Raw genomic sequence first — 15679 nt, forward strand, 5'->3', positions numbered from 1 at the left:
CCCCGCCCAGATGCGGAAACGTGGAAAGATCCGCCATCCTCGTCACCACCACATCATAAGGCACAGTATCATGCTTGTTCTAACGGAAAGCGTCTTGGACTTTGTCAGACTGATCTACAGGCAGCAGCTCTGGCGACCCGACCCGAAGAGAGCGAGGAACGCCCCGAGACTCGTGATTTGGGGGAAGTTGAACATCAGCCTCTCGCACTGAAGCTCGGCTAAAATCCAATCGAAAGACCTACTGTATGCCGCACCGTCGAAGCCGCCGTCAGTCAACACGGAAGTCGCCGGCCCGTCATTTCCTTTCAATGTCGGCCGACTTGCTCATTCCACCTTGGCTTGTTCTCGGCCGCAGCACGAATCTTTTCTGACCTTTCTGACTGTGCACAAGTTGATCGCCTGTGCGTGGCGCAACTGAGCGACCTGGCCTCTCGATGTATGCATTCCGATTCCACGAATTGAGCTTCTGACAGGTCCTGCGCCACCAAAACTTTGGTATTGGACACATGGTCCCCATGTTTCGTCGTCCTCCAAATGCACCCCACACTGTTTCATGCTTCCACCGTGCGGGGGGTCGGCATCACTTATGCACAGGTCATGTGTGCCGAATATAACATTATTCCATCATGCTTCGCATAATGTACAGTGACAGGTGTCATTGTCACGACGCGGGGTGTCTTCGCCGTGAGTCAATCCGGCATCTCGACAGAGCTTGTCTGTATCAACTCGGCCAGTGTTGATTAGGCATTCGTGATTGCTACCGTGACTTGTTTCCCCGTTGCTACAGGGAGCGTCTTGCTGTGTCAGAGATGGCTGGCTCGCTGCCGTGAACTTATCGCTGCATATTCTTCGAAGCACATGGCCTCGTGTGCAAGGTCAGCTTGGCGAGATTGGATGCGGTTTCGACTGTTCGGGTTGGGCGCTGTCTCGCTTTAATTCTTCCGAGAAAGCATGGACAGCATGGAAATACCATCACTGCATCGCGCCTCACTTGGCCACAATGCCAGCCAAGTCGAGCGTCATTCACATAAAAGGCAACCCCCATAAGCGCAAGATGTACGCTATCGCCACATGTTTCCATCCCTCCCTCCCTCGACACTCTACCTGTCTCCTCTTGCTCGCTTGCGACTGCGCTACGCTGGATTCATCTCATTATGAGGCTGCCTAATCTGACACTGCTCGTATGGGCAGCCACATCCGTCGGCTTGGTGTCGGCTCTTCCACAAGTCTCTTACAAAGCTGACGCCACCGCCTCTGCTCCCACAGTCAAACTCCACCAAGGTACTGTGCGCGGCTTGGCCGACGACAATTATGGCCTGGAACAATTCTTTGGCATTCCCTATGCCAAGCCACCCGTCGGCTCGCTCCGATTTGCCAAGCCACAGCCTCTCGGCCCAGCCTCGTCCCACAAAACGGTCATCGACGCTACTCGATTCGGCGACATCTGTATGCAGACTGTTGCACCCTCGCCTCTCTATAACATGAGCGAAGACTGTCTCAATCTCAATGTCGTTCGTCCCAAAGGAACAACGGCCAAGGACAAGCTTCCGGTGCTGGTTTGGATCTATGGTGGGGCGTTCAGGCAAGGCTCAACGCCCATTTACAACGCCAGCGAATTGGTGCAGAAGAGCGTCGAGATTGGCAAGCCGATTGTATTTGTTGCGATCAGCTATCGAGTGGGTCCATTCGGCTTCATCGGTGGATCCGAGATTGCTGACAGTGACTCGGCTACCAGCAACGCAGGGCTGTATGATCAGAGATTGGGACTCAAGTGGATTCGCCACAACATTGGCAAGTTTGGAGGTGACAAGAACAGGGTCACTCTGTTCGGTCAGAGTGCGGGCGCGATGAGCATTGCTCTGCAGAACTTTGCCTATGATGGTAACAACCACGGGCTTTGGCATGCCGCGATCATGAACTCGGGCGGAATTGCTCCGGGTCCACTGTTAACGCCCAAACACCCTACGGTGGAACAGAGCTTCAAGAGGCTGGCCAATGGCGTTGGATGTACAGGAGGATCACTGCTCCGGTGTCTGCGTAAAGCAAACGCGAGTGAGGTTCAGACCGTGGCCAGTAATCTGACTGCTCAAGCCGGCGGAACATTTCCCATTCCTGGAGCGCTTGCGTGGTTGCCACTGGTCGACTACGAGCTCATCACCAACTATCCCAGTGTCAACCTTCCGCAAGGTAAACTGGCCGACATCCCGGTGATCCAAGGAAACGCTCTGGACGAAGGAACATCTTTTGCCCAGAAACAGCTCAACAGCAGCGCCGATTTCGAACGGTGGGTCAGAAGCGCTGCTGTCATCCACAACACTTCGTACACCGAGCAAGCGCTTCAAAAGGTCTTTGAACTCTACCCAGATGTTCCTGAGCAGGGCTCGCCATTCTACAATGCGGAGACGGCCACTTCTGCTGCTACCACGTCGGACCTCAATTCGCGCCAGTATCCACCTTTGACCAGCAATCAGTACAAGCGTTCAGCGGCGTTCTTTGGCGACTTCACTTTCCAGGCGCAGCGACGAACTTATCTCAAGGCGGCAACCTTGGGCTGGAAGAAGAACAAGGCCAAAGTATGGTCCTACGAGTTCCAGCAGAACGACAAGTTTGCTAATGGGACTGGATCGCCGTTGGGCCCATACCATGGTGCTGATGTCAAGTACTATTTTATTCGACCTGATGGAAGGCAGAAGGACCCCGTCTTGGCCGATAGAATGCCTAGGGCGTATATCAGTTTCGTGTATCACCATGATCCCACGGTGCTCGGTGGTTTCGAATGGCCGCCCTACGGAAAAGGCAAGAAGCTGCTGCAGATGAAAGGTGACAACACGACAGTGATCGAGGATGCCTATAGGAAGGAGGCGATGGATGCGCTGACCAACAGGAAAGCTGCCAAGGTGTTTGGCTTCTAAGAACGGAACTCCCGCCAACAACCTTGTTGCTTGGCTTTCGTGTGCGGTAGGATACTTTCGTCTCGTTGTCCTTCAGTCGGCAAGTGATTTTCGATGGACGATTCTTAGGAGCCGCACAGGAATCATGCAAGTGTGTTTGTGTGGGGTGTTGATGGTATTCATTAGTTAGAGATGATCGTCGTGGAAAACCGAAAAGTCGAGCTCTAGACGAGGTGGAATGACGAATCGATCACAGTCGTCGTCGTCTAACAATGTACATTCAATCCATGTCTCTTCTCCAGCCTCGCCGTCTGCTTTTGGGTTCCAGCTGAAATCGGTAGATACTTGATCCAACCTTGTCGCGAACAGCTTCTTGAGTGTGATCCATTCTCTGCCCTCCTGTTCGTCGTTGTTCACCGCCAGAATGGCCGACACTTTGCCCCACGCTACACTCGCACCCGTTTGCCTAGTATTGTCTCTGCCAGCTGTGTCAGCGTCGCAGATGCGCACGTAAGCGGCCTCCTCTTCCTCCTGCCGCAATCTCTCACTCTCGCCCTTGCCATCGATAAAGTCAAACTCGTCCTCGCGTTCTTCGTACTCCATGTTCTCCTCCAACTCTTCAAAGCCTGGCGCGTAGGCTGACCAAATTTCTTCTGTTGGAGTGAACCAGACGTAGATCGCGCCGGTATTGCTCGCCGAAGCCAACATCGGTCTGGAGGGATGCCAGTCGACGCCGATAGACCAGTCTTTCGGACCTTCCAAGATTTTCGAGAGCGTCGAAGACGTTCGATCCCAGATGTAGACGTTGTGCGATGCTTTATGCGCTGCTCCTGCGAAGATGTAGTCGGAAGAAGGGCTAAAGCCGATGTTGTTCCATGCGGTGCGTTGGATCATATCTTGAATCTTGTGGAGAAGGGTCAGTGACAGAGAGGTACGCAGACGTTTGGCCGGTCGATCGTTGTGATGCGAGGTGGTGGATGAGGTAGTGTGAACAGACAGGATTCGAAGCGCTCGATCGTTGCAGTTGACGACGAGGAATTTGCCGGTGGAATCGAAGGCGAGTTCTTTGACGCCTGAAGTGGTGCTGAGCACTTTGAGCTCGTCAAGCACGTCACCGGTTACAGCGTCGAAGATCAAAAGACTGCCTTTCGAAGTTCCGGCGACGATGAAGCGTGAATCCGGCGTGAAGCGGGCTGCCGTTATACCTGGTGTTGAGCTGGCTGCTGGTGTTGGCTCTTCAGCTTCGTCTTGAGCTTGAGTTGCCTCGGAGTTGATTACTTGCGCTGCGGCGGCACTGCTGAGGAGGATACGTCGAGGCGAACATTCCACATCTTTGACTTGAACCTTGCCATTCTCACCCCGAGTTTTACCCAGCCTGACTTTATCACGGATGTCGACGAGATATGCCTCTTGCGAAGCGAGCACTACCACGAGCCAACCACTGCTTGCCGGTGCGAACTGAACAGAGGATACAGCACAATCAAACCTGATCGTCGTCTTTCTCTCGCTTTCAAACGGCAATCTTGGATCTGTCTCGTCCGTGTTTACAACATCTCCCTCTCTGCCCGCTGCTTTTCTCAGCCCACTCGCTGCTTGACTCTTAGCGGCCAGATCCCAAACAACGACATTCCAATCTCCACTGCAACTCGCAAGGTAGCGATTGTACCTACTCCACGCCAAGCCCGTGACAGGTCGAACATGACCTGCGAGCAGTCGAAGCACGGACTTTGTTTCGATATCCCAGATGGTGATGTAGCCATCACTACGACCCACGGCGAGGTATTGACCGGAAAGGATCGACGAGCCGTGGTTGAAGAGGAGCGTGCTGCATTCGGCAGTGGAGAGCGTGGAGGAGACTGAATCGGGGATGTCGATGGTAAACGGATTGAGGAGTTGCGCATTCATGACGTCAGATCACCGACCTTAAGCGAGTGAGGAAGATTGCAAGAGGCAGATAGGCTTCGGATGGTACAAGATGATGATGTGAGGTGGTCAAGATCGATCGTAGGTGAGTGTCTCGTGAGCGACAGAGCGTGAAGTGTTCCGAACCCAATTCAGGGTCCAATAACGCTAAGTCACGAGTTTGTTTCGCGTCCTCTCCGTGCTCTGCTGAACTCGACCACGCCTGTAATAAGTCGTGAGTAGCACATTGGTGACTTGAGGCACAACACTGCACCCAAACACAAAGGGTGCCTAGACGACCAGTCGGACAGGTTTGCCATCTTCAATTGTGTCTGAGGAAGCAGCCACTGCACAAGTCACAATCCGATTCAAGTCGCGGCGATCACGACGATCCGGTACTGCCTTCAACCAACGGAAGCAGCTCAAAGTGAGAAATGCTGGCTCAGCTCACATCTCTGTCTCTCGCTGGGCTTGTTGTTTACGATAGCATTGGCTGATGACTTGCTTCGGTAGCATCATCGAAAGTGTGGTAATAGTACATGTTATGTATGGTGAGGCGGCAAGGTTATGCTTAAGACAGATGAGGTGCATGGATGAGAGTCAGGAGCGCGTAGAACCGCTCAGAGGTAAAAGTTGCGGCGTGAGACGCTCATCTTTGGCTTCCACTGGAAGTCCAATCCGACGGTCTCCTCCTCCCCGCGTTGTCGCTTCTTGTTGCCTGTAGATGACGAAGCATCGGCACCAGTATTTGGTCTCATCTTAGTCGACTCGCTTCCAAGCGCTACAATTTGCTCGTCCATCGCTGCTGACGCTGCCATTTGGCCGTCCTCATCTTGTCCACCTTGTCCATCTTGTCCGTCTTGCCTCTGCAACACCTCCAACTCGTCCGATTCCAACTCGGCATACTCTTCCGTATACTTTCCGTCCCACACGCCCGCTCCTTTGGGCAGGCTCTCCTTCAAGCTATGCAATTTCAGGGTGAATCTGGGTCCAATCTCCTGCAACGCTGTCTTTGAATCGCTCTTGAACATGTACCTGTGCCTCCTGAAGAAGATGTAGTCGCGCTGATTGTGGCATGTTACCACCTGTCTACCTTCCAGCTGAGGGATTTTGGGGAATAAGCACTGCAGCACTTTTCCTACGCGATGGCCAAGAACGGTGGTGAAATTGTTGAGGATGAGTTCTGGTGTGTGGGGAGTGGGGCGAGCTTTGCCGTAGATCTCGTCGCCGGTACTGATCGAGGATAGGCGGAAGAATGCCGTGGGACCATGGGGCAGCGAGATGACAGTGAGAGCAAAAGGTTCTTTGCGGGACTCGCCAACGACGAGTACAGCTCCGAAGCGACGTTCTCGTGCCCAGCCGCAGATCTTGCCGAGACCGACACCTTGCGCTTTGGATCGAGGTCGGTACTCTGCTCCAGGGAAGACGGAGAGCAGCTCATCGACGAATTCGCGCGTGCGCTCCGAGGGATGCGATCGTGCATTGAGCGATTCCAGATGCGGCGATGTCGACGAAGACGGCATGGATGTGGTGATCAGAATGGCTGGTGGTGCACTTGGATCTTCATCATCGTCAATCTCTTCAGCTGCTTCCTGTTCGTCCGCCTCCGCTTGCTGCTCTGACTTTTGCTCTCCGTCATCGCTTCCTCCTTCAGCGCCATCTTGACCGGTTTTGTTCATGTAGGCTGGACCTTCGTGGGTGTTGGGTCCGTTGATGATGGTCGGGTTGAAATCACGTGTGTTTTCGATCGTCCTCGTCTTGTTAGCGGCGAGTCGGGCCGCTTTCTTGGCTGCACCGTCTTCGCCACGCTCCTCTTTGGCTTGTGCTGATCTCTTGGCGAGCTTTGTTTTGCGCTTATCCGCCTTGTACTTTCGGTAGAGCTCTGTACGCTTCATTTTGTTGCCAATGTGCTTGAACGAGCCCGAAGTAGGCTTGCTACCGTCGCCCGAAGACGACGCTTCTGCGTTGCCCACCATGCTGAGTGTGTTTCGTATCGCGGGCTACTGGCCTATATGCACTGGCTTTGAAGAATGTGCGCTCGAATCGCGAGATCAGATACTGTGTGCCTGCGAGAGTGCTGGTGCGATCGATCGTTGTGATACGACGAAGGATACTATCAGGATTGAGAATATGGCCAGACTGAAAAGATAGAAGAAAAGCGCAAGCAGTCGTGAGTGAATCAAGAATCACGAATCACGAATGCAGGGTTCCTCGCCGGAAATTTTCAAGGTTGAAACGTGAATTTTGGTACTTCGACTTCTCCACACACACACGCACACACGCTCTAACATAAACCCGTGTCTCCCGAAAAAGAAAAAGCGTAAGCGCACGTGATAACAGCGCCCGACAGCCAGCCAGTTAGTCATGCTGTGTAATCGGATTCGGACATGACAAATTCGCACCCGAATTCAGCCTTTGCTGTCTGTGTCTACAGCTTCGGATTAGGAAGTGATGAGGAGGTTGAAATCGCCCGCGCGAGAACTTGATCGCTATGAGAGGTGGAACGGTTTGTATCTGCTTTTACTTTGTACCTCATCGCATCTACGCCTCACGTCCGTTAGTCAACATGTCCATGCTCGCCCGCCAGACCGTTCGCACCGCCCGCACTGCTCTGCGTCAGCAGCAGGCTCCTCTGCTCCGACGAAACCTGCACGTCGAGAACACCCACGAGACCGTGAGTTTTTTTTTCGTTCAACCCATAGCCTCGGCATCATGCTTCGCCCGATCTTTGCATGTTCGACCTTTGCATCGTTCAAACTTCTGTTCGAACGATGGATGGCTTGAACATGCTGTTGCTGCGAAACAGCATTCCACATAGCGTGTGCAGCTTGCTGACCTGTATTCTTGGAATCAATGACGCTGCTCTTTTGACTTTGCTGGATCGTGCGCTTCGTACAATGTTGACACTTGGATCTGCTCTCAGTCGCGTAAGTTGCCAGCTTCATTGCTATCCAGATGAGCGTCGAGGGCGACTCGAATGCTGACCGCGGTGCCGCTCAATCCTTATCTCTTCACACCATCAACATAGTGCCCTTCCCCTCGGGTCCCACGCGCAAGGTGCCCGTGGCTATCAGCCTTACCACCTTCTTCGTGGTTGGCTTCTCGCTCCCCTTTGTTGCTGCCAAGTTCCAGATGTGAGTCTTGCTCGCGCATCCAGCCAGCCCGACAACAATACTTCAGCCTGCACGTTTCTTGACCGAGTACTGACCAGACAAGCTGTGATTGCTTTCTTGTGTCTTCAGCGCCAAGGCCTCGTGGTAATGCTATGCTCGCAACGCATCCAGTCAAAGCACGTCCTCTTGGTTCGATGTAGATCTGCAACAACGCACCATTCGACTGCTGTTCGACCTTGGCAATCATAAATCCATTTCCCAGTTGGCCAACACACGGCTGATTCGACGCGTGTAACAGGGTCATTCTTGAACTGAGTCTCAAACGCCACACTCACGCTGACAAGTGCATCTACTTTCATCGAGCAGCAGCGAGCGCTCCATGGTCTACTTTCGGACTCATAGCACAAAAATAACCTTTCGACACGTTCGATCGATGTGTGATTACCATTACCCTATTCATAAGTTGAGACGACGAAAGATGCTCAGTATCAACGCGAAACGAGACATGGGCGTTGTACTCTACCTTGCGGCACTCCTGTCGGCCACCTTGCGTTTACTCTGCTTGTACAGTCTCCTGACGTACAGATACAAGACGGGCGGGACACAAGCGGCCACGCACGCGATGCCGATGAACCATGCATGCCTGTTGCTCTTCAATTCGTTTCCCGGCCTAGTGACGTTGACCGAAAAGATCGATGTGATGAACACGATGATCAGGACGGCTAAAGCCACGCTTGCCAAGGTGAAGATTGCCGAATCTGCACCCTGTCGGAAGCGTCTATTCTCGATCGTGATCTGCGCCAAGTAGGTGTGATGGATCTCGGAAAGTCGGCCTTCGCCGGAATTGAGTTGGTTGAGCATCGAGATGATGTGGTCGTGCACGTCGGACATGTACATGGACACTTCGGTTCGAGCCAGCATGCTTCGTGCACTGCCTCCGATCCGGTGCAATGCTTCATCACGCCGTTGCAGCTGTTGCATATCAGCAAGCCGTTTTCGCAAACCTTTGACAGCGTCGTGTTTCGGAGCGAGCAGTCGAGAGAGACCCGTGACGATCTTGCGCGTGTCAGCGATTCGATGCAACATGATACTCTGGTCCGCCGCCGCTTGCGTGTCAAAGACCGAGTTGCTTGCCTCATCGATCTCGGCTGCTGTACGGCGCATCTCGGTTTCCAGTGCGTCTTTGAACTCCCACTCGGGAAGCCGCGAGATGGTAACTTTTTGCTTTTGCTTGACCAAAAAATGCGGCATGCGGTCCAGGATGCCGTCAGGTAAGCGCAAGACGGGCAGCGGACGCAATGCACGCACCGTCTTGAGTCGTCGCACTTCGAGCATCGGCGTTCTCTTCTCCACCTCGGACGATGTAGGCGACGAGCTTGCAAACACCGGCTCCACACTGATCAGTCGTCCCTGAGGATTCGACCCGAGCAAGGCTCGCTGACGTCGTTGCTTGGGTGCAAAGTTGGTCTTCTTGCGGATGCTTGTGCTGCTCGCTGGCTCGCTAGCAAGGGCTTCCACCTCGACCACTTCCGCCTGGACGAAAGAGATGAGTGGGAAAAATGCGTCCACCACTGAGTCGTAGAGGTCGTGCGCGATCCAATCGGCCGTCAGCTCGACAGGGCGTGTGATTTCCAAGAGACGCGCAGCTACGCGGTCGATGTGCTTGCTCACGTCTTCAAACGTGAAAGAGATGACGCCGTGCGAGAAGACGAGCAGATAGAGATTATTGCCTCCTACGCTGACACCTTCGAGACCTTCTTTACCGCCGATACCTTCAACAATCTCCACGCGACCTTTGCCGAGCCGAGCTGGCGCGGCCAAGCGCGTGTTGTGGCCGTCATCCTGGTGTCGCTTTAAGGGCGGGTCTCCACCATTTGGGCTTGCCTTATCACTGAGATCGCGCATCTCGTGCATTTCGGCACCTTCCTCCCTTGAAGCTTGGCCCTTGTCTACGCTCCTCTTGGTTTTTGCTTCTGCATCACCATGCACAGTCGCATCAGACGAGCCCGAAAAGCTAGGCGATTCCGGAGATCCTTTGGATGAAGCCGAGGTGTACCGGAAATATCGCTCGTCGATTGCTCGGATGACGACAAAATAGTATCCGAGCCGATCAAACACGTCGACCTTTTCGCGTGGATCCTGCTGCAAGACATCCTCAACCGTGAGAGGATGCATGGGGAAGAGCTTGGAGATCTCGTACATGTCTCTGTATGTGGGGCAGTGGACATGAAGCCACCAAGCACCTTGGTCCGAGTGATCCATTGTCGTCGCTGGCGCAGTCGACTTGCCCGGGTTGCCATCGGTTGGTGGCTTGCCAGCGCTCGCCTGACTGCTTTGACTGCTTTCTTTTCCGACTGAGGGAGGGAGGGGGGTCGAATGGATGCCCGCCTCTTTCTTCGCTTCTCTGTTCTTGGAAAACATCGTTGAAGCGCGACCGAAGTCTCTACCAAAAATCGTGGCATAGTTTGGACTTAGCGGCATGTCGGAAAGATGTCGGCCAGTGCGCGTTTCCTCTTCCTGATCAGCAGGCAAGTCTTGGTCATAGTCGAAGTACGAGCGCTGCTTTTCGTCTGGCAACGAATGTTGCTTGGATTCTGTAGCAAAGCCAACGTCTTTAGCATTGGTGACGCTGGTGTTTGGCTCCGGCGAGTCCACCGGTAAGTCGAGGGCAGGTGGCGGCAGAGCCAAATCACCGTCGAAGAAGTCGAGCTCTTCTTGCGCTGCTTCAGGGGCCGCATCGTTGATGCGAGTCTTCTTGAGATCCTTTGCGTGAGATTTTTTGTGGGGATGGCGTTGAGCTTTGTCAGCTGCTGCTTTTGCTGCATGTCTATGGTGCCGATGCAAGGTCGGATATGCTGCTTGAGGATCAAGACCGACATCACCACCTTGACCATCGATCTGGCGAAGGTAGTTGCGCATGACGTAGAGCTGATTGCGGATCTGATCCCAGCCACGCGTTCTCATCGTCCTCTTGAGCACAAAGGACGAGCCGAGCTGCGGCTCGGGAGTGGCTTCCAGAGTGGAGAGGGTGGTACAGGCCAAATCCATGGGCAGTCTCATAGGAGTAAACAGCTGATACTCGGTAACACCTCCGGCCAGCTCTTTGGCTCGCAGCGCTTTTGCACGAGCACTGCGGCTGGGTTTCGGCGGTAAACGACCCTGTCGAATCAATTGAGCCTCACGCTTCTTTGCACGCTTAGCTGCCTGTTTGGCCTTCTTGTTCTGACGCCTCTCAGCGGCCCTTTTGCCAAGCGGGAAGTCGGCCAGAGGAGCAAAATATGGCGTCATAGGTCCTTTGCGGCTGGAGACGGGCGAGCCGGGGACGTCGCTAGCTTCAGACGGGTCGGCGCGAGAACGGGAACGTGCGCTACGACGCGACTTTGCGCGCTTACTGGGCAGCGAGAGACGACGTACTGAAGAGCGTCGCGAGCGTGAACCGTCGGTTGTGGTCGAACTGGCTGCGCGATGATGTTGAGGACGACGAGGATGAAGAGGATGAGCCAGTAGACGAGTCATCCGAGTCGGAGCTGAAGAGGAGCTGGAGCCGTCACCGAAGAAGGCTCGCAAGCGTGCGATGGTGATGCCACGACCCGAGCCCGAGGAGGAGCTTGAGGAGCTGCCGGAAGACGACAAAGAGGACGAGGAGGACGAGGAACCGCTCGAGCTCTCTGAGGCTGCGCTGCCAAGAGCCGAGCTACGACTTCCACCGCGACTGCTGCGAGAGCCACGACGGGAACGGGAGCGACGTGCTTTCGCTCCTGGACGCTGGCGTTGCGTCCTGCGACGTTGACGAGAAGCAGCGACGTACTGATCTAGGTTGCGATAGATGTCCTCAGCCTCAAAGTTGGATGGTAGGTCGACTTTGCGGATGCGTCTCTGATCGGGAGCGAATTGTAGTTTCCGCTTGGGCTTACGACTGACCTTAGATGCCATGGCAAGCGCAGACGCCGTAGGCGCATTTGCCTCTGGTACGTCAAGCGGCGGCTCTGCTGGAAGTTCGACGATTTCGCCGCCAAGTTGTGCGGCGCGAGTGGCGTTGTCAGGATGATCGTGTTCATCATCAGCAAGGTCGGGTTCAGCATTTCTCCGACGGCGCGCTAGTCGTTCTGCCTTTCTCGCCTCTCGTCGAGCTGCTCGACGGGCATCCTTTGTCTTTTGAACGGAAGATGAAGGGTACATGGGAGGGTTTGCCTTGATCCTGGGGGTCGTTGGAGTCGGCAATTGCGTTGGGCTGGAAGGAGTAGCAAAGTTGGCGACTCGGGTGAAAGCAGCTTTGAGAGCATTGGATCTGGAACGACTTGCAGAGTTTTGAGAACCGGCGCTCACGGAGACGACGCTCCCACCGCTTGCAGAGGTGGCTGTGCGTTGCAGCAATGTTGATGTGGGAGCGGACGGTGGGTAGACAATCGGGGAAGGACCAGCTTGTGCCGAGGCGGGCCCAGGGCCAAAGATAGGAGTGTTGAACATGGTAATCACAGTGGCCGGAGATGGTCGGCGTTGAGTGTGACGGTGTCGGTGGGCAGCAGGTGGCAACGAGCGCAGAGCATCATCCATAAGCGCATCTTGAAGATTGTCAGGTCTTTTCGGTGGAGGAGGTATCTCGATGGGCAAGCGAGCAGCAGCAGGTAGCGTTGGCTCTGCCACACCTGGAGGCGCCGCGTCATCTTGTTCTTGGAGCTTCTCAGACTGGATTGATGCCTGATATTCCAAAGGAGGAACATCCCTGGCTGCGTCGTGTGGACGACTTGAGGTCTGAGAAGGCCTCTTGGACTGCATGTTGTCCAGGCTCATGTGCAGAGGAGCTAAGTCAGACATATTGGTTGCGCTTCCCTCGACTGGCTGCGTCGTGGCGTACTGTGAGCAGCCGTAGGAGATGGTTGCTTGCAGACATCTACTGTCGGTTGGAGATTCAAAGTACAAATGATCTCCTTCTTTCCGCTAGACGATAGAAGCTTTGAAGTTGGAGAAGACAAAAGCAGAGATGACATGCAAGATGATGGGTTGAGAGATGGTCGTACGCAGAGCCCCATGCTCAGTGTCTATGGACGAGCGAAAGTTGGTAGAAATGCGAAGTAGCAATCCATTTCTGCGCCGTTGTATGGAAGAGCAGAGACAGTTATCAGAAGGATGACTGATGGTAGACAGCAGAGGACGCTGTTCGTATGACGAGCCAAGTGGGTGCGTGAGTCAACGATTAGCTTTGCTTAGAGGATTGATGTTGACGATGTTCGTGGTTGAAAAAATCGTGAATCTGTGAATAAATGGATCGTATCGTTCAAAATCTGCAAAAGCGATGTGCCGAAATCCACTCGTGACTGTGAACCACGTGCACGATTTGGCTTGTCAAACATGGATAAAGCCTGACGATCTCACAAAAGCAGAGAAAGCGCGTGGCGAAGAAGGATATTCACGATTGTGCATGACTCACGACTCGTGACTTCGCTGTCGAACTGGAAATCGGCACTGCGGTACGCATTCACAATTGCCTCTTGGAAAAATCACGGCAAATATTCGTGATTGAGGCCGCAAAAAACCCTTAATTAAACGAACATCTGTCCGTCTGTTGTAATCGTGAATGGTAACTAGACCGGCAGATCCCAAGCGTTGTCGCATTCCACAGTGTCACATATGTCGGCCTCGGCTCCAATGCCAATCAAAGGAAGCGCCAAAAGAGTCCATGTCGTCGCACACTAGTAACTGCTGTAACCCCGAGTGACCCCCGAGCAAGGAAGGTCATATTTGCGGTTCCGCTGATTGAGCATTGCTTGCGCGTTTACACGTCATGTGCTACGGAGAGAATCGTAGATGGGGGTGCAAGGGTCGCTTAAAAGTGGAAACGTAGCCTGGCGTTCAGACGGGCACACTTGTAAGGGCACGTTCGTGTTGCATCTGGACATACAGTAATTTCATCAGGTCGCCCCCACTTTGATGCAGGGTTGACCTATCCTCGTTCTAAGCTTGACCACAGCTGACCGAAATGAACTCGAATTCTCTATTCGTCCTGTTACTGATGTCGCAGGGCCTGGGGATGCAGCAACTGTCGAGCCGGTTACAGGTCTAGAACGTCGTGTAGGCTGTGCGCTGCTTGGTCGACCGAAGCTGTTCAGCTTCAAGAAGGACCGAGTCGACAAAGAGCGACTGACGAAGCTGCCTTTCTTCCGTTCCCAATCGCATTATAGAATACTACTTAGGCCGACTAGGATCCTCGTTGCAAAGCTGAGCAGATGAGAAACATGAGTAGCGTGAGTGTGTCGACTACAAACTCGGCAGGCGAAACAAAGCCACAGCAGATCAGTTGACGTGCCGATCTGCACACGTCCAACGCGACGGTCCACAGGCACCACGATCGGACACTACATCAAGCACACGTATGTCCGCACCTCGCTTTTGGGTGTGGCTCGACCTTGTCCCGCCTCCTGTTGAAGGTGCGGCTTATGTTTTCGCGTTGAGGAGAGCGCCATCCTTGAGCTCAGATATCTTCAAAGCCGCCACAAGAAGGTACCTTTTCGTTGCTGCTGCCGCGCAACTGAAGCAAACGAGCGCCGCATAGTTGGATCCGAGACTGCATAAGTAAGACGCACAACATGCAAAGACCCACACACAGAAGTTGACCCATGGATCGACGTCTCCTGCTACAATAGTCTGCGCAGAATCAAATGCCGGAGCCAAGTTCGATTTTGGAAGTCGGACCTTGTCTTTGACTATTCTGAGGCAATCGTGAACTAATAGCAACTAAGTTGATAGTCGACGACATCAACGGCCGACCAAAAGGTGCCCGCCGCACTAAGACGAGTCTCATCGTGATTCACGATTCACGATTCACGATTCACGATTGGTTGTCTTGGCATGCTTTTGGTGCGGTGGGCTTCGGCTTGGATGGACTGGCTGTCGTGAGTTGGTTCATGTGATGATTTAAAAAATAAATTAAACAGAAATAAAATGTAACAACTTAACTTAAGACGGTGAACGCTCGATGGTGCCTGACCCCCCTTCGGCCATGTCAAGAATCATGAATGGCTCGATCTGCGTGGAAGACCTCTTATGAATATTTAATGCAGTCAGCCGAGAATTTCAAAAGCCGTACGTGGTAGAACAGCGTTGGTGTTGAGACATTCACGACTCATGATTGCACGGTTTGGCGGCTCAAGTCACAGCCGTATGAGTGAGTCAGCCTCTCAAACACGAATGCGATGAGCAAATCGTGAATAACTTATGAGTGGCGCAAGTCTTCACATGAAAGGCCCTGAGATGGTAGCGGAGTTTCGCACAGAGAAGCTCACCCTTATCCCAATTGCTGGGTCACAGTTAGCGACCAACAGTGCAGCGCCAACACAACCACGAATCGAGCTCCACACTTTCCCTACACTCTTGACTGCCTTTACGTAGAACTATACAGTACAATCGTCAAGGCTTTTTTTTCGAGGTCGGCAAAGCTATTCGTAGGTGTACCGTCCTTCAATCACTCCTCTTCTCCCTCTCTCGCCCCTCGGCACGTTCTCCCAAGTGTTTGGTGCCTGTCTGTCGTTTGTACTGCGTGTCGTCCCCCTCCCACTCTTTTGCTCAAGATTTAGCATATGGACACACTCACGCTCAACTTTGCTTTACCCCCACCTCCTCCATCGCAGTGTCCATCATCGTCCTTAGACGCCATTGCCCCTTCGGTAGCCATTTGGAACACCTTTCTCCACGTTGGGGGCCTGCCAAGAAGAGCTCAATTCAGCTGAGGTTGTTTTACACCGTAGTTATTCGGACTACTCGCATTTTGCTGTCACA

At 53.6% G+C, this 15679-nt stretch overlaps 6 protein-coding genes across 6 annotated transcripts; 3 read left to right on the top strand and 3 right to left on the bottom strand.

Moving 5' to 3' along the window:
• Positions 1–1154: 1154 nt before the first annotated feature.
• Positions 1155–2912, top strand: UMAG_00182 (uncharacterized protein; the record flags this gene model as incomplete). The annotated part of the gene is made up of 1 exon (XM_011387822.1): positions 1155–2912. One exon carries the CDS (start codon positions 1155–1157, stop codon positions 2910–2912), a length of 1758 nt encoding a protein of 585 aa, XP_011386124.1.
• A 165-nt stretch (positions 2913–3077) lies between these two features.
• Positions 3078–4796, bottom strand: UMAG_00183 (COMPASS subunit protein SWD1; the record flags this gene model as incomplete). The annotated part of the gene is made up of 1 exon (XM_011387823.1): positions 3078–4796. One exon carries the CDS (start codon positions 4794–4796, stop codon positions 3078–3080), a length of 1719 nt encoding a protein of 572 aa, XP_011386125.1.
• Positions 4797–5413: 617 nt separating this feature from the next.
• UMAG_00184 (uncharacterized protein) lies at positions 5414–6769 on the bottom strand (the record flags this gene model as incomplete). The annotated part of the gene is made up of 1 exon (XM_011387824.1): positions 5414–6769. The coding sequence occupies one exon, from the start codon at positions 6767–6769 to the stop codon at positions 5414–5416; it is 1356 nt and encodes a 451-aa protein (XP_011386126.1).
• A 590-nt stretch (positions 6770–7359) lies between these two features.
• Positions 7360–8054, top strand: UMAG_10048 (uncharacterized protein; the record flags this gene model as incomplete). Its single annotated transcript, XM_011388335.1, has 4 exons — positions 7360–7467; positions 7717–7720; positions 7822–7927; positions 8036–8054. 4 exons carry the CDS (start codon positions 7360–7362, stop codon positions 8052–8054), a joined length of 237 nt encoding a protein of 78 aa, XP_011386637.1.
• A 371-nt stretch (positions 8055–8425) lies between these two features.
• On the bottom strand, positions 8426–12721 carry UMAG_10049 (uncharacterized protein; the record flags this gene model as incomplete). The annotated part of the gene is made up of 1 exon (XM_011388336.1): positions 8426–12721. One exon carries the CDS (start codon positions 12719–12721, stop codon positions 8426–8428), a length of 4296 nt encoding a protein of 1431 aa, XP_011386638.1.
• A 1162-nt stretch (positions 12722–13883) lies between these two features.
• UMAG_00187 (uncharacterized protein) lies at positions 13884–14456 on the top strand (the record flags this gene model as incomplete). Its single annotated transcript, XM_011387825.1, has 3 exons — positions 13884–13961; positions 14107–14148; positions 14244–14456. The coding sequence occupies 3 exons, from the start codon at positions 13884–13886 to the stop codon at positions 14454–14456; spliced, it is 333 nt and encodes a 110-aa protein (XP_011386127.1).
• Positions 14457–15679: the final 1223 nt, after the last annotated feature.

Source organism: Mycosarcoma maydis, chromosome 1 (assembly GCF_000328475.2).
Source record: "Mycosarcoma maydis chromosome 1, whole genome shotgun sequence".
NCBI lineage: Eukaryota > Fungi > Basidiomycota > Ustilaginomycetes > Ustilaginales > Mycosarcoma > Mycosarcoma maydis.